This window comes from Aedes albopictus, chromosome 1 (genome assembly GCF_035046485.1).
Source record: "Aedes albopictus strain Foshan chromosome 1, AalbF5, whole genome shotgun sequence".
NCBI classification, from domain to species: domain Eukaryota; kingdom Metazoa; phylum Arthropoda; class Insecta; order Diptera; family Culicidae; genus Aedes; species Aedes albopictus.
The window spans coordinates 331,552,270-331,574,083 of NC_085136.1; the positions used below are offsets into that span (position 1 = coordinate 331,552,270).

At 39.2% G+C, this 21,814-nt stretch overlaps 1 protein-coding gene across 1 annotated transcript in view; it reads left to right on the forward strand.

Annotated features, from left to right (window-relative positions):
* Positions 1–21,814, forward strand: part of LOC109424792 (glutathione S-transferase D7) — a 51,358-nt gene that overhangs the window by 22,191 nt on the left and 7,353 nt on the right. The window contains exon 6 of the mRNA XM_019699977.3: positions 18,914–19,057. Coding sequence (XP_019555522.2) covers positions 18,914–19,057 — 144 coding nt within the window. The remainder of the gene's footprint in view (positions 1–18,913; positions 19,058–21,814) is intronic.

The window sequence follows — 21,814 nt, forward strand, 5'->3', positions numbered from 1 at the left end:
AATCGAACCCAGAAGAACTAGAGCGTCCACTCCAGAGGATTAGAAAGACTTTGAAAGTCTAGTTTACCAAGTATACCCAGTATACCAAGAAGTTACAGAATACTCAGATGACCCAGAAGAGCCCAGGTCTATCTACCTAAAAGACTAAGTTGGTCCAGAATTCCCAGAAGGTCTACAAGACACTGAAGATCCAGAAGACTTCATGCCTTCTCTGTCTTCTCTGTCTTCTCTGTCTTCTCTGTCTTCTCTGTCTTCTCTGTCTTCTCTGTCTTCTCTGTCTTCTCTGTCTTCTCTGTCTTCTCTGTCTTCTCTGTCTTCTCTGTCTTCTCTGTCTTCTCTGTCTTCTCTGTCTTCTCTGTCTTCTCTGTCTTCTCTGTCTTCTCTGTCTTCTCTGTCTTCTTTGTCTTCTCTGTCTTCTCTGTCTTCTCTGTCTTCTCTGTCTTCTCTGTCTTCTCTGTCTTCTCTGTCTTCTCTGTCTTCTCTGTCTTCTCTGTCTTCTCTGTCTTCTCTGTCTTCTCTGTCTTCTCTGTCTTCTCTGTCTTCTCTGTCTTCTCTGTCTTCTCTGTCTTCTCTGTCTTCTCTGTCTTCTCTTTCTTCTCTGTCTTCTCTGTCTTCTCTGTCTTCTCTGTCTTCTCTGTCTTCTCTGTCTTCTCTGTCTTCTCTGTCTTCTCGGTCTTCTCTGTCTTCTCTGTCTTCTCTGTCTTCTCTGTCTTCTCTGTCTTCTCTGTCTTCTCTGTCTTCTCTGTCTTCTCTGTCTTCTCTGTCTTCTCTATCTTCTCTGTCTTCTCTGTCTTCTCTGTCTTCTCTGTCTTCGCTGTCTTCTCTGTCTTCTCTGTCTTCTCTGTCTTCTTGTCTCCTTGTCTTCTTGTCTTCTTGTCTTCTTGGTTACGAAATTAGGTTTTTTAGGTTTCAGAAAACGTTAAAAAGGGTTCCAGAGATTTAGAAGAGAAAAACGACAAAATAGAGCTTGTTACATTTTAATTGCAGCCAACTACTGAGTAATAACTGCAACGTACACTAATGCCTCAGTTTAAATTAAAAGACTGCAGAAAGTTTTAAATATACCGGAAAAACAATTATTCAAGTCAAGAAGTTCAACCCTGATTCGAGCAGTTTCAACTACAAAGCAAACTCAATTGATGTTCCCTGTCCCTGTCTCGCATTCATACATCTGCAGCATCAACTAACATTGTACGTACGGAAACGACACCAAGCCAAGCGCGAAAACTCGAAAGAAACCAAAGAAATAATATTAACTCAACTTCGTCGTCGTCGTCGTCGCGGTGGCAGCGAAATTATCTCACTCTTGACTACCGACCTCTCATCCGCACAACTTGTACTACCTTCCACCTATCCAACAAACTCTGGCTGACTATACGTGTATGATGTTCAAACATCCGTTTGTTGATTCGTTGGCGTCCGCTTTTTTTTGCCGGTGCAACCGGCAAAACGAAAATACCGAATTTCTCAAAGTCATGATCATCGTCGCAGGCGCATCACTTGCTTCTTTGGATGGATGTGGTTCAAGAGAAACCTCTAGAAGCACGCGAGCTAGAATTGATAACTGCGAACTGGCGCTGCCACGCCGCCACCTACCACCCATCATCGCCTCTAGTTCTATGGTCGCGAGTGTGCAGTGGGCTGTTAAAACCCGGACACCGGCGCTCGCGGCTTGGTAAATCTCCTAGCGCAGCAGCAGCAAACGGGCATGTCAAGGTCTATACCTACGTTCCAGCAGCAGAGTCAGGCAGACACCGCGCCGGCAGGAGGAGGAGGTTGATCTGTTGTAACGAATACCAGTTCAACACTCGGACTGTGGCAAGGCACGGAATCAATGTGTTACATGCTGGCTGGACGACTGTGATTAGTGGTTCATGAAATTGACTTCCCGCCAACTAACTAACGAACCAACGAACGATGTAAAACGATCACAGCAAACCGTTTTGCGATCACGTTGAATGGCATTCCGATATCTAACTACCGCCGCAAACATGATCCCATCACAGTTGGCATAGGAGTTCGTGACGATGGGGATCGCCGGTTGTTCGATTTGATTCAATGGCTGCTGTGTCGCATTCTTGGGGAATAAAAAAAATGAAAGTCATGATAATTGAGATGATGTCATAGTTCACTTCGTTGTATACCTACTAATTGTATCGTTTGGTTTCCGAATTTAAAGATCGTTTAGATAGTGTTGGGACTACTTTTTAGCAACTATAGTTCTTAGGGGGATCTTCCCATTCACAAACTAGGACTTGAATATAGCTTTGGAAAATCCAAAAATGTCATTCGTTCGAAGTTGATTTCATACGATTCACCCGCATTGGTCTCAAGTATTTTTTATGAAAGCGAAATGGATTCCTGGAAAGTTATATGTATGGTTGTTTGACCCAAGAAGACGATCATGGGTTTTCTAGAAAAGTCTTTCGTTCGAAATGCGTTCCTATCGTATTGTATTGATGCGTCATTATGTAGTAAGTGTTGGACGTAATATTGAAAGCCCTGTTAAGAATGTGGCTGATGAATGCCTACCTGTTATTCTGTTATTCTTATTAGCGCTATGGATGATAGATGTATGATTGCTATCGCTGATGATGGTATGCTGTAATTATGCGGGAGCCTTGATTCGTGATGTTTATACTGATGTTTATTACTGATGTTTATAGTGATGAATAATACAAATTACTGCTTCAAATTATTTGACTGAGGAGTAATGTAACCCCAAAAAGAATTATTTACAAATCAGGCAGAACTGGATCTCGAAATAATAACTGCTTCTTTGCTCCACACCTCTTCGTCAGGTCTATGAACAAAAATTAGCCTGAAAAACTTTGATTGAGTAAAGCATATTAGCTTCCTCTAATAGACGCAAGGCTACTAGCAGCTGGTAAAAGGCAGCGGCTGAATAACCTTGGCAGAGAACGAGTTTTATTACATTTAGGCGACGCGACGGTTAAAGAAGGTCCTAATTCTGAGTAAACAAATAAAACTTGTTCTGAAGTAGTTGGCACAGCCGCTAATTAGATACTAATGTACAGATGTGTGCTCATGATATCATCTGGCAATAGTTGGTTTGAAGACGTTTTTACCGCAAAATCCGGAGAAAATCTTTACCTGACATTTGGAGAAACTCTTGTATTCAGCACTCCATCGCGAGCTCTTAAGAATGGGAAGTTGAAAACTGACAGCCAAATATTCGTGTTTATTTTCCCTGAATTTCTAAAACATATTTTGAAGAAAATTTCCCGGAGCTCTGTCCAAATAGGCCCCTAGGAGTTTTATGTAATAGGGGAGCTTTTTCACAAATTATAGATTAACATTTTTTGTTGTTTTTGTTGGATACATGTCAAAAAAGGTTAAAAATTCAAGTATTGTCAATATTTCAGTTGTTTCTATGCTTAATGTTGGGCTTAAAGTGAAAAACAATATTCTAAATACTCACATGCAAGCATTAAACTTCAATTTTTGGAGTGTTCTGAGCTAACACATATTTTCATATTCATAATGTAAGGATTTTTTTGTGAAAAATAAAACATTCACTGTGTTTCATATTCCTAAATATGATGCTTAGTATCTGGTTTGGAATAAAAACTTGCAAAAATTGTCCAAAACTTCAATTTCCCATGAAAAAATCAAGTTTACTGCCAAACGGCTTCGTGGCCGAGCGGTTAGCGGCGTTAGTCGTCTAGGTGTCTCGTAAGCCTCGGAGTGTGGGTTCGATTCCCGCTCCAGTCGGGGAAAACCTTTCGTCAAACGGAAAATTTTCCACTGAGCCACTGGGTTTTATGTGTGTTGTCCGTTGTCAAATGTTAGTATTGTTCAGTCTGTAAAGGCCGCAAGGTCGAAGACGGTGTAATTGTTTTTTTTACTAAAGCATGTTTTGGCAGTTTTTGATGAAAAATATCATAAAAATGAATACTTTGGCGAATAGCTTGTTCAGAACAAAGATAGGCAACATAAATATCTACAAAAGCACGCTTACAGATTTGAAATTGGCCAAGCGGTTGGAAAGTTATCGTGCCATTAACCCTTTGGAGCCGAAGGGGTCATATATGACCCCAACATAGAAACGGCTGTATAAATATACCCATTCGATAAAAAAGAATACTGTCTTCATCAAAGTTGTTGAAAATTTAGTCCTTTTTTAGGAAAAAATGGGAATATTTGTATTTGGGACTTCATTTATAGACACTACAGGGCTATGCCAGCCAAACTACCTTGGAGTTCAGAACTTCAGGTCTACACTCGTAACAGTATCCATATCTGTAATACTGAGTATCGCTGCATAATCAACCGCAGTTACTGAAGCAATCTGAAGTCTACTAGCTAATTATAAACCTTTGGGACATTCAGGGTCGTCCAAACTGTTCTAAATGGAGTCCTTCAAATCTACAAGAAAACCTTTATGTGTTTTCGCCATAAATAATAGTATTGCATAATCTGCTGAAATCCGCGAAGCTTTTGAAATCTCAAATGTCATTTGGAGACAGTACAGGAATGCTCCAGGTCAGTCAAACTACCTTGAAGTTCAGGACTTCAGGTACCACACTCGTTACAGTATCCATATCTGTTATACTGAGTAACGCTGCATAATCAACAGCAGTTACTCGAGCAGTCTGAAGTCTATTAGCTGATTATAAACCTTTGGGACATTCAGGGTCGTCCAAACTGTTCTATAATGAAGTCCTTCAAACCTACAAAAAAAAAACTTTATGTATTTTTACCATAAATAATAGCATAGCATAATCTGCTGAGATCCGCAAAGCTCTTGAAATAAGAAATGTCATTTAGAGACATTGAGGGAATGTTCCTGGTCAGCCAAACTATCTTTGAGTTCAGAACTTCAGGACTCAACTCGCAACATAAGCGAAATCTGACATACTGAGTAACGATTTATAATCAATCGCTGTAACTGGACCAACCTGAAGTCTCTCTCTATATATAATTATGATCCTTAGGGACATTGAGGGTCGTCCAAACTATCCCGAAGTTTAAAAAAAAAGACAATTACACCTTCTTCGACCTTGCGGCCTCTACAGACTGGACATTACCAACATTTGACAACGGACAACACATAATACACCCAGTGGCCCAGTGGAGAATTTTCCGTTTGACAAAAAGTTTTCCCCGACTGGAGCGGGAATCAAATCCACACTTTGAGGCTTACAAGACACCTAAACGACTGATGCCACTAACCGCTCGACCACGAAGCCCGCCTTGGCTCTTGATAGTAACAGCAGTTATTTCACAATGAACTTTAAACTGTAATCTGTAATCCCCCTGGCATAGCATGAGTCATTTCAAGATAGTTTTGAGATATTCCAGATCAACAACACTACTCCGGAGATCTTAGCTTCAGGTCTACACTTGTTATTATAGCTTTTGCCACTACGTTAAGTAGTGTTACATAATTCACTGTACTTACGAAAGCATTTAGAAGGAACAATAAGCGTTGTTATATATTTTTGGGTTATTATGGGTTCCCTTACTGTTATGAAGCTTAGTTGATAAAAACAATCACTGTAACTTTCAGAAGACTTACTGGACATGATAGATTACAAATCGTAGCTTTGTATAATGGAAGAAGTTACCGTTACTCCCGTAGACTTTAGAATCTAATTTCAAGAACAGTTTGTATGACCTAGGATATCCAGAAAAAAATAAACTGGATAATATTCTACCGTAGGCCGGGGCCCGTGGCGTAGTGGCTACACGTTTGCTTCATAAGCAGATGGTCATGGGTTCGATCCCAGCCCCGGCACAACCAACAACCAACACAGCAACATCCTCGTGCTCATCGTTCTACCGTGATAGGGTAGAAAGTGAAAGCAGCGCCACGGCAACTAGTTCGGTGTAGTACAATTAGAATAGAATACATTTAGACGCTGTACAAAGCGTATGTACAGCTTCAAATAGGAATCGCTCACGCAGTGCCCTAGTGGACAATAGAGCTGTAGATTAGGTTAAGTGATTGAAGAATAAAAAAAAACCTACGGGCAGTTTTAAAACGAGTAGGTGGCGCATTACTGATGGGAACGATTGAGACTCTTTTTGGTTTGTTGTTGGGTTTCTGACCTGGATATCTTTATTAGTCTGTGTCTTCCTGTAACTCTCCTTCAGTGCGTGAAAAATAAAGCATATTCACCCAAACGAAGCCAAATTTGCTCCTCTTTGACCGATGCTTTTCAACCTATAGCGGTAGCTATATCCCAAGCAACACACATGGTTACAAAATAGTGACGGCAGCGTATATAAGGGTTGCGCAGTAAGTCACAGTGACTTCTGTGCAACCCTTACATACGCTGCCGTCACTGTTTTGTAACCATGTGTGTTACTTGGGATGCCTTCATTGGTCAACATGCCTCACATGCAAGTGGAGCATGAGCAATGAAATTTATTACTGAGAGAGAGAAATTATGGCTTAGCTGATTCTCTCTGAATCTCTCTCTTCATCGGCACATACGGCAATAAATATACTTGGTTTTATCCCGTTATTACAGTGCAAATAACATAAGCTCAAATTAAATCGATTATAATAGTCACGTACAACTTTCCCATATAAACAGAATGATTGTTTTTACAATTTTTGAGCAACAAAAAATAAACCCACTGAATCATTTTCGCATCTTCATACTCGCCCCAGCAAGTGAGCATGAATAATCACCATTCAGTTTGCTTCACAAGCCAACCGACGAATGAGGAACAGCAGTCGCAGTTGGTTCAGTTTTTCTTCGTTCCCTTTGCGTGATCCTTCGTAGTGGTTGCTGGTACTGAAAACTGATCGTATTTTTTTCATATTCACTCAGATTCAAGCAGCTCTCCTTTCAGACTTCGATTTGTTCTATTAAACTTTCTGTAAACTCAATTTTTTACTTGGGAATAGTTTTTGTATCTTATCTATCTTCTTCGAGTTTGGGCTTGCCAATGATGCAGAGCAATGACAAGAACCCCTATGAGGAGTTTTCCGTCTAATAGCCACCGGTCGTTAACCGGTTGCAATTGGTGATGCTTCAATCAGCTTCATGGTAAATTTTTCAACATTAAAAACGGAACGTAGCTCCGCGAAAATATCAAAAATCTTGGGCAGACAGACACTAAGTACAGCATTTTGGGATGCATTCTTCAATAATTGCTACAGAGATTCGAATTTCTCTCTATGTTTCTTTAAGAGTTTCCGTCTATATATTTCTCAGGTTCTTACAAGATTTTATCCAAAGTTTTTTTTTTTTTGAATTTTTCGCGCAATTCTTATGAAGTTCCCTTGTTTTCCGGCATTTCTTGCAGTTTTTTTTTTCTCCCGGCGATTCTCGCGGTTTTTTTTTTCAAAATCTTTCCCGAGATATATGTATAAACAGCAGTTCCTTCCAAAGTTTCTGCAGAAATTCGTTCCAAAATTTCTAAAGAAGTTTTTTTAGGATTTCCTCCAAAATCCCTTACGAGATTTCATCTGAAGAATTTTCCAAAATTTCTTTTGGGATTCATTGTGCGAATTCTTCCGAGATTTTTCCTAAGCAGAGCGATTCCAAGCAACAGCATCAAAATTTAGGACTTTTTTTAATTCATGATTTTCTATTGAGCTGAAACTTTGCACAGTTTTTCAGTTCCATCTAAATCACCATTTTTCGATATCATATCTTCATGTTGAGTCACGACTAACTTTTCAAAAGGGTGTATATGAAAATGGTTGAAAAATATTCAAAAAGCTGCACAGCAAAACGGTTCGTTCGATTGTTATGATTTTTTCAGCAAAGTTAGATAACTAAATGGTGATTACTAAAAAAATATTTTTTTTGCATTAAAAAATATAATTTTTGTCACAAAAACTTAAATATCTCAAAACCCTATCTTTTTACCAACGTCATTTTTTTTAGGGAAAATGGTCCGTTATATTAGCTATCTATCATAAAAATTTGGTGATGGTAAACTAATAAACAAAAAAGTTATGACATTTCAAACATTTCACAATTTTTTACATTTAGTAGAAAAAAAATTTTTTACCGTGTAAATTATTTCGTGAATCACAGTTTGGTGCTGTTTTTTTTTGTTAAGGGTCTTGCGGGAGTTAAACAAGTTGTTTTTACGATATTCAATATTTGTGTATTCATTTGTATTATGTATATTATATGTATAAATATTATATGTATTTATATTATATGTATATACATGTAATATATATATACATATAATATATATACATATAATATTTATACATATAAATGAATTCTCAAATTACACAACAATAATCATAGATTTGACACAATAGGGGTAAGAGAGGGCTAAGAGTTTTGGGTTTGGATTTTATTATGGGTTATGAGATCATGAAAACAGTTTTACTTATTTTTTATTTGATTTTATTTATTTTTTTACAATATCGAACACTTTGGCATTATTGTCAGAACAGTTTGAGTATAGTTTTGCTTTAATTTTATTTTCTGACAATGGAATGAAACAATGGAATTTTTGGGTTCCTTGGATCGTTTTCGCGTTATTATATTGCTCGCTGAGCTCTGAAGCCTTTATTTCGTACTCTTCCGTAGTAGTAAAACAAAATGATAATTTGGTTAAATCTTCTTCTTTTCTACGATTCGCCCATTCAAAAAGTTCTTTCGCAGTTTTAATTGGATGCTCACGTTCTTTGGCTAAACTTGCTCTTGTGGCCATGCGCTTTATTGTTCCTCCAATAGCATCACAAGGACCTTTGCCATGTGACGTAGCAAAAAAATGCCATTCTGCATCAATTCCGTACATTGATTTAAATTGACATAGGCTCGAAAAATTCTTACGGTTTTTGTACTGCGACGCTGCTCCATCAGACATAAAATATATCTTTTTGACTTCTTTATGTTTATCAACGCGTAAAAAGTTAATCATTTTGGCAATGAACAAGTTTACGGATATTGAATCGTGCCTTAAATCTTCGGAAATTACAATGAAACTAAAGTGTTCAATTTGCGAACTTCCATTAAAATAAATAACGAATGGATGAATTGTAGCTTGTTGCACGTTCCAGTGATGGGACTGAACTTCATCTTGCAATACAAAACTGTAATTTTCAGAAAAATCACAAATGACTAAAAATTCACCATTTTGTAACGTATTTTTCGTATTTTTTAAAAAGCTGGATTGCTCTGTTTTAATGAAATCGTGAGGGATTAAACTTTCTAATTTCAAGCAAAAATATGACACAAACTCATCTACAGGTTTTACAATTGTTTCTAGGTCACACCTATCCGTGGTTACCCATTGCTCAAATGATAACTGATCAATATATTTTTCTTCAAACTCACCGAATAAAGTATTTTCCAATAATGAAGAATCTGGACAATCCGAACAAGATCGTAGATAGCAATTTGATGTTGTATTTTCACACAAAAGACTACCAGTTAACATTTTAATATCCTTTGTTAAATTTATTCTTTTCAAACTATGTAAAATAAGGTTAATATTCTCATGGGTTGTGCACACACAAACATTATGTGTTCCTGAATTGGAAAGAAGCTTGCATTGCCTTGCAAATGAGGAAAAACCTACTTTAATATTATTGTGAATTTCCTTAAAGCGTGTGTAAGCTTCTTTCAATGTCGTCATCATTAATCGTTTTTGGATTGCTTGACGCTTTCCATCTTGTTTTACTGATACATAATCTTTCTGGCCAGGCATAGCTCGACTTACTTCATCATCTTCAAAATATTGAACTACTATTTCTTTTGCCTCGTCTGTTAACGCATTACTAGACCTAGTATTTTTGGTTGAAAGACAGTTATTCTTAAATAGTTTTGCCTCTTTTACTGTATATCTATTGGTTTCGAACTCATCAATGGCATCTTGAATAGACCACGAACTTGGCAGCATCGACAAAATCAATAATTTTTCTTTCCTTGTCGTGGCTGGATTCGAGAACCTTTCCTTCATATTCATAATTACCTCATCGTAGTCTGTATTTTCCACATCCTCAGGTCCTAATTTGAAGAGGTTTCTACGTACAGCTTCGTTTATTTCACGGTATTTTTTCTCTGGATAATAAACGTAGTCCATCTTCGTCCATTTAATCGGAGTCACTTTTATCCCAGCTATGCCCTCGTTAAAGCGTTCGATGTTTACCTTTTGAATACACTCATCTTCCGATTGATTTGTTGAAACAGATGTCGCTGATGGTACGGTGGCAAGGCTCTCTGCACTTGGAACTTCTAGTAATTCCTCAGTTGTTGTCGTTTTCGAACTTCCTGCGCCCTGCTCTTCCGATGATATACAGATTGCTCGTTTGTCAACGTTTAGACGGCAGGACGTGCAAATGCGTAAATTTGTATTCAATGTGGACATTGGAGCATAACCTGTCGCTTTCAGTTTATCTATGGTGCTTTCGGTGAGATTTCGTAACTCTTTTGAGCACTTTTTTTCTGCAAACGGCCTACAACAGTTGAGAAAGCGACTACTCATGTTGTTCGTTAGATTTTAATAAACAAAATCACTTTCAAGTTTTTACTGACTAGTTTGGTGTCGTTTACTTGACTGAAGAAAACTTTTACTTTACAATCCTTAATAACCATAGCGGTAGTAATTTTTTGCTTTTTCGTGAGCATTGTCATGGTACCTATCATGCATTTGTTGTTGTTGAAGTTACTCGCTTCCTCCCGATATTTATGATTCTATTCTCTGATAGGTAAATTTTTGCAGGTAAACTAGACGTCTAGAGCATTGTCGTGGTATGCACCTATTATGTATTTGTTGGTGTTGCAGTTACTCGCTTTCTCTCCATCATAAAATCTATTATCTAAGAGGTAAGTTTTTTGCAGGTAAACTAGACGCATTCGTCTATATAAAACTTTTGTTTTGCAGCTTTTATCTTAAAAATAATATTACTTATGTTTCTTATTATCAACAGGTTTTAACCCTATTAACAGAATTTTTCGCCAGTCACGTACAATAAAAATAATGACACTATCAATACTTTTGATCACTACACTGGATCGCGTCTAAGTTTCTAATAGATGCTATAATAGTTATGAATAATTAAATAAAAATATCATGAAAATAACTTGTTTAATTCATGCGGTAGCCTTAACAATAAAATCAGCATCATAATGCGATTCTCTGAATAATGTACACGGTAAAAAAAAACATATTTTTTTTACTAAATGTAAAAATTGTGAAATGTTTGAAATATCATAACTTTTTTGTTTATTAGTTCACCATCACCAAATTTTTATGGTAGATAGCTAATATAATGGACCGTTTTCCCTGAAAAAATCACGTTGGTAAAAAGATAGGGTTTTGAGATATTTGAGTTTGTGTGACAAAAATGATATTTTTTTAATGCAAAAAAAAAAATTTTACAGTGTATATTTTCTTAGCAATCCCCATTAAGTTATCTAACTTTGCTGAAAAAATCATAACAATCGAACGAACCGTTTTTGCTGTGCAGCTTTTTGAATATTTTTCAACCATTTTCACATACACCCTTTTGAAAAGTTAGACGTGACTCTATATGAAGATTTGATATCGAAAAATGACGTTTTAGATGAAATTGAAAAACTGTGCAAAGTTTCAGATATTTTTGAAATGGTCGCTCAGGATCGACTTGCGTGCCTCCGTGGAATCCCTCAGCATTGCTCATGGTTTCCGCTGGGTTTTCTCTTGGGATCTGTTGCCGGAGTTCCATCAATGATTTTCCAGGAACCGTTACAGTTTTTCCCGTATTTTTGTCGGACTTCGTCCAGGGATTTCTAGAATAGTTCCACTCCGGCCTTCAACCAGGTTTTCTTTCGTTGTATTTTCTAAAATTCCTTCTCGAGCTTCAACCGTTATTCCCCGTCAACCGTTACTCCCTGAGGGAATCTCTAATTCTCACAAGGAATTACAGAGGTTATCTCAGATATTATCCTGAAAGAAGCTTCTTCAAAAATCTCTGGAAGACATACAAACAAAAAAAACACGAGAAATTTCAGAAGGAACCCTGAACTTCTGCTGTCTGCTGTAGATTTAAGCAGACTACTTTTTGGAAACATACCTGAAGAAACTTCTTTAGAAATCCCGGGAAAGCCTGTATGTTCCGAGTGGACTCTGAAGAAAAACCCTACAAAAATCTTAGAAGCGCATCACGGTTTCCAATACAAAACATGAGCGAAATATTTACCGGAAGAAATCTCAGAAATCTTCTAAGGGAATAAGAGAAATATCTGAAGAAAATCCAAAAGATATTCTAGAAGAAACTCCTGCAGAAACTCGTAAGAAATTTAGTAAGGCATGTCGGGGAAATTTATAAACAATCCCAAGAAGAGTTTCTGGAAGAATTTCCCAGAAACATCTGTGAAAATCTCTGAAGAAATAAATAATAGTATTTTAAAAATTCAAAAAAAAAAGTTTAGAGATCGTCCCATAAACTTGCTAATTACACGACTTACACAAAAATTATGTTCAGACGATCCTGAGATATTTTATTCAGCTTTTTTTTTCACGCCAACAGATTCAAAATCAATGCACTATAACACAAGACATTTGAATTTCAGTCAATTCTCTTTTATTTAGTATTGCAAAACTCGGTTTTTAGCAATTTTCCAAAAACGTTCTACCTGAAACATTTGGAGCATCATTCCGAAATCAGCACGTGATCATGCTTGGTAAATTTTGGTCCTTCTATCAATGACTTTTGTTTCATTTTATTAACTTGTGTGTTAATTTGTGAGATTTTACCAAAATTGAGTTACATATTACATTGATGAAATCAGATCATTACCAAAATAGCTTTCAAGGTTAAAGAGAAGTTATGGAAATTGAATGCCATTTCATGCGTGGTTTCAGAGCGGTTCAAGGAGGTTTTCGGGGGAGTTTCAGGGGGACTCCAATTAGATTTCCAGGGTTTCAAAGGGTTTCCTGAGGGTATCAGTGGGCTTGAGGGACTTTCAGGAGTGCTCCAGAAAGCTTGAGAGTAGTTTCAGAGAGTTTCGAAGGGATTCAGTACAATTTGATGAGGTTTTCTGAAGCATTTCAAGACTTATCAAGATATCTCAGAGAGTTTTGGCGCAGTTTAAAGGAGGTCTAGAGTGGTCTCAGGCGTTTCAAAAGGAGTTTGTTTTAAGAAGTTTCAATGCGTTTCATTGAAGTTCAAGGGTTTTAGAGTTTCAGGAGACTTTATGGGGTTTCAGCCTGCGGTCGTCTCAAGGGGTTTCCCAAAGGTAGAGGTGAATGGCAAACCAAAAACAAAGGAATAACTAATTGTATTGTCATAACTAATTTTACCATTCATAAGTTCTTTATGAAGAGCTTGAACAATATGTCAATAGCATAATATGATATCATATCAAAATATGTCATTTGCTTGCCATTTATCAAATGATTTGAAAATTGGAAGAATAACTACTGAATATCTTCTTCTTCTTTTTATGGCTCTACGTCCCCACTGGGACTTGGCCTGCTTCGCTTCAACTTAGTGTTCTTTGATCAATTCCACAGTTATTAATTGAATGGCTTTCTTTGCCTGCCATTGCATGAATTTGTAAATTGTGTGGCAAGTACAATGATACACTATGCCCAGGGAGTTGAGAAATTTTTCCCGACCGGAACGGGAATCGAACCCGCCGTCTCCGGATTAGCGATCCATAGCCTTAACCAGGGTTCAGGGGGCTTCTGGGGGCCCCAGTAGAGTTTGATAGAAGTCCACGGGGGCTTCAGGGTAGGAAAGCGTGTGTTAAGTAGCTTCAATGCGTTTCATTAGATTTCAAGAGATTTTCGGAATTTCAGTCTGTGGGCGTCCCAAGGGACTTTCCAACAGGATTCAATACGTTTCAGAGTACACTAAAACCTTTTTTTGTTATGCATGTTACTTTTGCACTTTGAATTTTTGTACCGTTTTTACGCCCTACATAAAATGAGCGAAAGCTACTCGGAACCAATATTTTGAATAATAAATTGAGATTTTATTTTAACTATTGCGACGTCGACCACAGGGTGTTTATAGAATAAAGCAAAGGGAGATCGCAGGGGGTCCCAAGAGGTTTTAGCGGAGTACCAAGAGATCTCAGGGGTGTTTCCGTGGGTCTAAGGGGGTTTTGAAAAAGGGTTTCAGATAATTTTCGATGGGCTTTGGAGACGTTACAGGTACGTTTTCGTGGTTTCCGAGGGTCTCACTTGCGTTACATGGAGTCCAATTGGGTCTTAGAGAGAGTCAGAGGCGTCACACAGGCGTTTTCGGGGGTTTCGGAGGGTCTCACGTGTGTTACATGGTTTCAGCGGTGGTCTTAGGGGGATCATCTCAGGAACTTTCAGAGGATTTTCAGAGGCCCCATCACAATATTCTTTGAGACGCCCCTGAAACGACCTTTGATTTAAAGATGTTCTTGAAAACCCCCTGATTGGACCCTCACATAAAATACTTGAAAACGCCTCTGAAATCTCCGTAAACCCATTGAAACGTCCATGAAATCAACATAATAAATTAGGAACACCCTTTGGACGCCTTTAATAGGCTCCAGAAATCCCCTGAAACGCATCTGATAACCCCTTGAAACATCTTGAAACTCTATCAAACGCTCCTAAAACCTCTAGGTACGCCCTTAAAATGCTCCCGAAACCTCCTGAAATTCTCTGAATTGACACTGAAATGCCTGGAAACGCTCTTTAAAGGCTCCTCAAATCCCCTGAAACACTCCTGAAGCGCCTTGATACCCCCATTTTTGGGCTGTCTGGGAACTTTATGGAAACCCCCTTAGCAACACTTCAAATGTCCAGGAGCAACACCTGTTCACGCGAACTAGATTCCCTCGTCAAAGCACAAACTTAATGCTTGTACAAATTTCCCTATTTTTATGGCCTTTTTGCCTTTCTCGTACACCAAAGTGTAATGAAAGGCAAGATATTCACTCAAAAATTGAATTGAGATGATGACTGTATGTGTGCATGTATGTTTATATGTTGTGTATGTATGTCTGTGTACAAAAAAGGTCACCCACTTTCCAGGCACTTCTCATTGGTCGTTTTTTCGGATTTTAGCACGAATCGAGCCAGAATTTTACCGCATTGTTTGCTATTAAAAATGGACTGGATCGGTCAAGGCGTTTTGGAGTTATGGCCATTTCAGTGATCTGGATCAGCACCGGCAGAACTGCTCGTATAAAAAAGTGAACCAATCCCCATAATGCGACACATCTAACTGCGCCGATTTTTGTAAACTTTAGCATGGTTGACGAGTTTTGCGTAAAATCAACAATGTAGCCATACATTTGGTATGAGGAGGATGTCTGGAGTCCAATAATGGTGACCAGAATATCCAAGATGGTGGTCTAAAATCCAAGATGGCGACTAAAAATTCAAAATGGCAGCAGTTCAATTGAGTTTTGGCCCTAAAAGCATGCAATATGGGTATATCTGGCATGGAAAATATGACTGGAGTCCAATAATGGCAACAATAATATCCAAGATGGCGGTCTGGAATTCTAAATGATGGCTCAAAATTCAAGATAGCGGCTGTTTAATAGAATGTTATGCTCTAAAGCAAAGCAATATGGGTATATTTGGCATGGAGAACATGTTCTGACTTCAAAAACGGCGACCATAGCATCCAATTTGACAGCCCAAAATTAAAAATGGCAGCTGTTTAACCTTCCAGGACGCGCGCCATCAACCAACCGAAACTGCACCGCGTTCGCGCTGTATACGAAAAGCGAGATTTTTTGACAGTGTTGTACTTTTTACAACAGCGCGCGCGCTGAAGGGTTAATAGTGGCTTTAAAGCTTAATGACCATGCAATTTGGGTATATTTGGTATAAGGAAGATGCCTGGAGTGCACAAATGGTGACCAACATAGCGATCTAAAATTCTTCTAATGCAATTAAGGGATGAAAACCTGTCAATACGGGTATATTTGGTATAGGGAAGTTTTCTGGCGACCAGAATATCCAAGATTGCGTCCTGAAATTCAAGACGGCAGCTGCTTAATGGAGATTTAAGCTCTAAAACCAAGCATTATGGGTATATTTGGTATGGAAAAGATGTCCTAGTAAAAATTGGCTATCAGAATATCCAAGATGGTTTTCTAAAATCGAAGTTGGTGGTTGTTTAATGGAGTTTTAGGCTCCAAAACCATGCAATATGATTATATTTGTTACGGTGAAGAGATCTGAAGTCCAAAAATTGTTAGAATATTTGGGCCAACCTAATATATGTTGCGATGTTTATCATCATTGCCCTGTGCCGACCCTGCTAAATGTATGTATATTAATTGTTATTGTTTGTGCATATATTGTTGTTAAATAAACCAACCGCCGCGACAAGCACATGCATCTTTGTGTTTAGCTCCGTGTTCTCCGCCGTACGCGATCCGAAACTTCCCCGGTAGATGTCGATTCCCTTGGGAAGCTCAGTGAAGTCCAACAAAAATGGCCACCAGAATATCCTAAATTCAAGATAGAGATTAAGGCTCAAGAATCAAAAGCAGGATAAACTGGCAACCCGTTGTAGAAATAGGTTCTCGTAGGCACGAGAAGGCATGAGAAGTTGGGGATTTTACGGGGTGTGTAAAAAGTTCTTGATGGTCCTAAACAGTTACTGAACTCACTGTTTGATCAAACATAGTTGCATGAGGCCGAATGAGCATGAATATTAGTCATAGTGCTCCAAATGATCACTAGTTATTTTATGTAGATCCAATGACCTTTGCCCAAGGGAGTTTTTGGATACCCTTAGACTTCTTCCGGTTACAACGCCTTCTACGCTCTTGAACTTCCCCTCCGCTCCTTTCTGGTGAACCCTATTTAAGTTCCCCAACTGTTTTAAATGAAAAGCAATTCCATTCATGTAATGGAAGTACCTAAATAGATATCAGGCGCCATCCACAAATTACGTAACGCTCTAGGGGGAGGGGGGGAGTCTGGTCGAGCGTTACGGCCCATACAAAAATTTTAGGGTTTTCATACAAAAAAGCGTTACGGAGGGGGGAGGGGGGTCAAAAAATGTCGATTTTAGCGTTACGTAATAAATGGATGCTGCCTCACGGAAATATAAGACAACGGATGATACACGTAACAGCCAGTGACGTAATGAAAAAAAAAATCGGTATATCGAAAAGTTTTCTCCGACTGCAGGGGCAATCACAAATCCAATGGGTCATCACGCCGCTCTGCTGTCAGAAAAGGTCAACTGAAGATTTCTATTTCAGAATGTTCTTGGATGACTTGGAATGCTCAAGGAACTCATTTTTTGATACAGATCAGCTCTACGAAACTCTTTATTTCATTACGCTTTCAGGAAATATCAAACGGTCATGGATTATGTCTGTTGGTCTGAAGGCCTATGCTCGTTCACTCTAGGACTCTTGGAGCTGGCAGCTCAGATCTGAAAACATCTTGGAAACAAACTGTTAAAAAAAAAACAAAAAGCGATCATTGATTCCGCCTACCCAAGTAACATTTTGACTACCAATTAGTCTTATACAGGTTTTGAGAACCGTCATAAAACCTAAAGCCTGTTATTTCGGTTTTGTGGTGGTTTTAAGAATCACTTTTAGACTTTTTGACTAAAAAATGTTTTTTTTTGTCTGTATTAACGAGATTTTTAACCCTAGGCTAGTTCATCTCGGGACCCACGCTTTACTTCCCTTCCGAAGGCAGAACTCACATTTTGTAAGTATGTCGGGAGTGGGATTCGATCCCAGGTCCTCGGCGTGATAGTCTTGTGTTCTAACCACCACACCAGGTCCGCTCCGCTAAAAAATGTGACAGGGTATACTCTCAAAGATTCTTGGAGTCTCATGAGTATATCAGGCGAAGATTGTTTGTGGACATAAATTTGAAGGTTTGTACATACTGAAAATGTTCTGGAGGTAAGAAGATTCAGGTTTTTTTACAATGGAAATGGTTTATTATGTACAATTCTAGAGATTCTAAACATCTCATTCGTGTTCATGTTATAAGAATCCACAAAAAAAAAACGGATGACAAGCAAAAACAGTTTCACGTGCTGACACATTCATGAACTAGCTCAACATACTACATATTAGCAAATCATTGAAAATCCCACGATATTTTTACTATCCTAAAAGTGCTGCGTCACTTTTGTCGGAATGCCCAATGCCCAACTCATAACTTCCACAACAAAGTGACTCACAGTGACTCCACATAATTCCTCCACTACCACCTCAGTAGACTACAACCCTGACCTTACTACTCGTTCCGTAGCCGTAGCCGTTGGTTGCATGTTGCATGGAAACTGCTCGAATAACAACACTACTATCGTGTCCCGCCCGCGGCCTACTACGTGTAGGTACACGCGAGCTCCACACCGCACCGCACCGGTCAATGTGTTAGTCACCGTGGTCGTCATCGAGGCAACGGCGTCGCCGTAGCAGCCACAAGCCGGTCAAACAAATTTGGAGTTGCCGGTTGCATTGCATCGCCGCCTGCTTGGATTGCTTGCTTATCGTTGGGTGTCGTGCATGTAGGTATTGCGGAGAGTCATGCGACGACTGTGACGATGGACGACGCGGTCAAATGTGGGTCCAGCCCAGCACTTGAAGTGCGCGGTTGCGGGGTGGACTGGCTGGGGGGCACCTGGTTCGAGGGGGGGCTATTGATCTGCGGCCGGCCGGCGGGCCGGCAGAGCAGAGTTTGTCGTCTCGTTCCAACTGCCTCTGCTTCGGCTGAGCGTGTGGAAGCGGTTTTTTGCCGGCACGGCCCCAGCCGTATATCTCGAAAAAACGCCGAACGTTTGGCGTCAGTTGATTCGTACCCTTCGCTGGTTGAAGATCAAAGCCTGCTGTGTAGTGCCTTCGTTTGTGGTGCCAATTTGTTAGGATTTTTTGTGCTTTTGTAACAAACCGGTTAGTATTGTGAAGGTGTTGTGCCCGGCAGAGAGAATTGTGACTCGGTGTTGTAATTGGGGTGATTCTAACGAAAACGCGTTCCGTTCTTTCGCCCATTAGAGAGAGAAACCATGGATTTCTACTACCTGCCAGGATCTGCTCCGTGCCGTGCCGTCCAGATGACGGCGGCCGCCGTTGGCGTGGAGCTGAACCTCAAGCTCACCAACCTGATGGCCGGTGAGCACATGAAGCCCGAGTTCCTCAAGGTACGTCCCGGAAATTAGAGTGCATGCCGATCGAAATGTGTTCTGTGCTTGTCGTGACTCTCAGTGTGCTGTGTCAGTTGCATGCCAATCGTCCAAAAATTAGTGCAGCAGGCCACGCTGGCAAGCGCCATCTTCGATGCGACTACCGCGGCCATGTCCAAACCAAACACTTCCCATTGTATGTCCCCATCCCATCTTCTGTGCGTGTTTTTTTTTCTATTGAGAGGGCCGCCAAATCATTTATCTCCAGCAGGCATCATTGTTGCAAGTCATTTCGGTGAAGAATAATAATGGGGGGCAACCAGTAAAACGAAGTTTCAATATAATGAATGATGTTATACGGAGGTTGTGGGGTGCGCCATGGATCCGGCTCACTGCGTGCGCCCGCCAATGTGAAAGTGTCCGCGTCGCGTCACCGCGTTTCCAGCTTCGGTTTTTTTTTACGATTTGCTTCAAACGGTTCCAAGAGTTCACCGTTTTAGTAGCTAAGCGAGAGTGCAATTACAGTTTAGAGCGGGTTGTTGGGTTGGATTTGGAGCATTCCGAATGGGTTCGAGTGAAATCGTTACTCTGACAGGGGCGACAGACAGCAGCCAACCGTGGGAGTGTGGTCGCGTTGGTAGGCGAGATCAAGATCATGTAAAAATGTGGATCTGTGTGGGTCGTTGTGGAGGCAAATGCGCTTCGGGAGGTGTGTAGCTGTGCATGCGGTGATTGTAACTGATGCAAATAGGAATGCGAAGGGAACTGCGGAGAATTACTATCCGATCAGGAAATGGGCGGTTGGCAACATGAATTGTTCGATGACATGAAATGAGTGGGTATGCACCGTTGGGCACCCACCGTTCAAATCTGAGGTTCAATGGACCACATTCAATAGAGATGTTAGAATAACATTGTGTAGTACACAAAAACTGATCGAATTTCCCAATAAGTATCTAGTGACTCGGTTTTCCAATACCTAATAAGCAAACTATACGAAAATCAACTGATTCTCAAATAAAAGCTTTTTGGACCAATGACTAATAGTAAACTTCGGTGTAATGGCATTCGGTCGAATGACCAACGCTGGCACATTCTGCCTAGTGTTGACTTAATTGTGGTTAGAAAATATTGGAGGATTCATTTAGAAATTCTTCATGGGATTTCTTCAGAAATGTATTCAAAGATAACCCCACGAAGCACTCAAGAAATCCCTTCTACGGGCTCTTTAACCCTTTGGAGTCGCAGGGGTAATATATGACTCCAACATAGATACGGCTGTATTAATTCACACATTCAATGAAACAGAATTCTACCTTCGCAAAGTTGTTGCAAATTGAGTCCTCTATTAATGAAAAATGGGATTATTTGTATCTGAGATTTAACTGATAACCTAGAACATCCTGAACACCAAGTTTAGAGAAACGAAATAATTGACATACCAGTTGATCTAAAAGCTGAATTTGGATATGGATTACGTTCATATGTATTCATTTATCCGTCGTCAAGAATATCAAAAGGTGTTCCAAAATGTCCTGTACTAAAGTCCTTTAAATCTACAAGAATGATTACGTGTGTTCTTGCCATAAATAATAGCATTATATAATCTACTGGGATTCGTGATGCTTTTGAAATCTCAAATACCATTCAGAGATACTTTAGGAATATTCCAGGTCAGCCAAACTATATTGGAGTTCAGAACTTCAGATCTACACTCGTAACAGCAGCCATATCTGATATACTGAGTAAAGTTGCATAATCAATCGTGGTTACTGAACCAATCTGAGGTCAACTATACAGGGTGTTAGGTTCCTGAGTGCAAATATTTTGAACTTTGTCTAGGAAAGAATTTTAATTTATTACGCATTTTACTTTTGAGCTATTTGCTCTAGAAAACTTAGTTATTTAACTAAACCAATCGATTCAAAGATGCCATTTGATAGAACATTCAATAATCTATCGAACAAGGGTCAAAAACTGCGATAAGTTTGACCATTTCCATGTTATAGCAAGTTAATGCAATAATAGTCAAAAACAAGGAACGTTCAATAACTACGCAACGGTTGAGATTTGACCATATGCATAGAACTTTTCACCATTTATGGTCCACTATCACCCTTTAAAAAGTTTACACTCAGGAACCTAACACCCTGTATATTATTATGAACCTTTGGGACATCAAGGGTCGTCCAAACTGTCCTGAAGTTTAGCTCTTGACAGTAACAGTAGTTATTCTCACAATGAACTGTATCATACTTCCAACTATAATTTGTAATCCCCCTGGAATTTCATGAGTCATTTCAAAATAGTTTTGAGATATTCCAGATCAACCAAACTAATTCTGAGACCATAGCTTCAGTTTTACACATGTGATAATACATAGAAGCTAGTACGTAAAGTAGTGTTACATCCGCTGTATTTACCAAAGTAGTTCGAGGAACAATAAGTGTTGTTATATATTTTTGGGATATTATGGGCCATCCTTACTGTTATGGAGCTTAGTTTTATAAAAAAAAAACAACTACTGTAACATGAGGTGATTCCGTTTTAAATAGTGACGTTACACAACCAAATAGAATTCATGAACTTCTTAACTCTCAAGGGTAACTTCATGATAGATTTATGATAATGTAGGTCATCCAATCGTTTATGGAGTACAGAACTTTATATCTACACTTGCAAGGCTGTGTAGTCTGTGAAGTTACCGTTACACCCGTAGACTTTGAGATCTTAACTAAAGAACAGTTTGGATGACCTAAGATATCTTGTCTGATC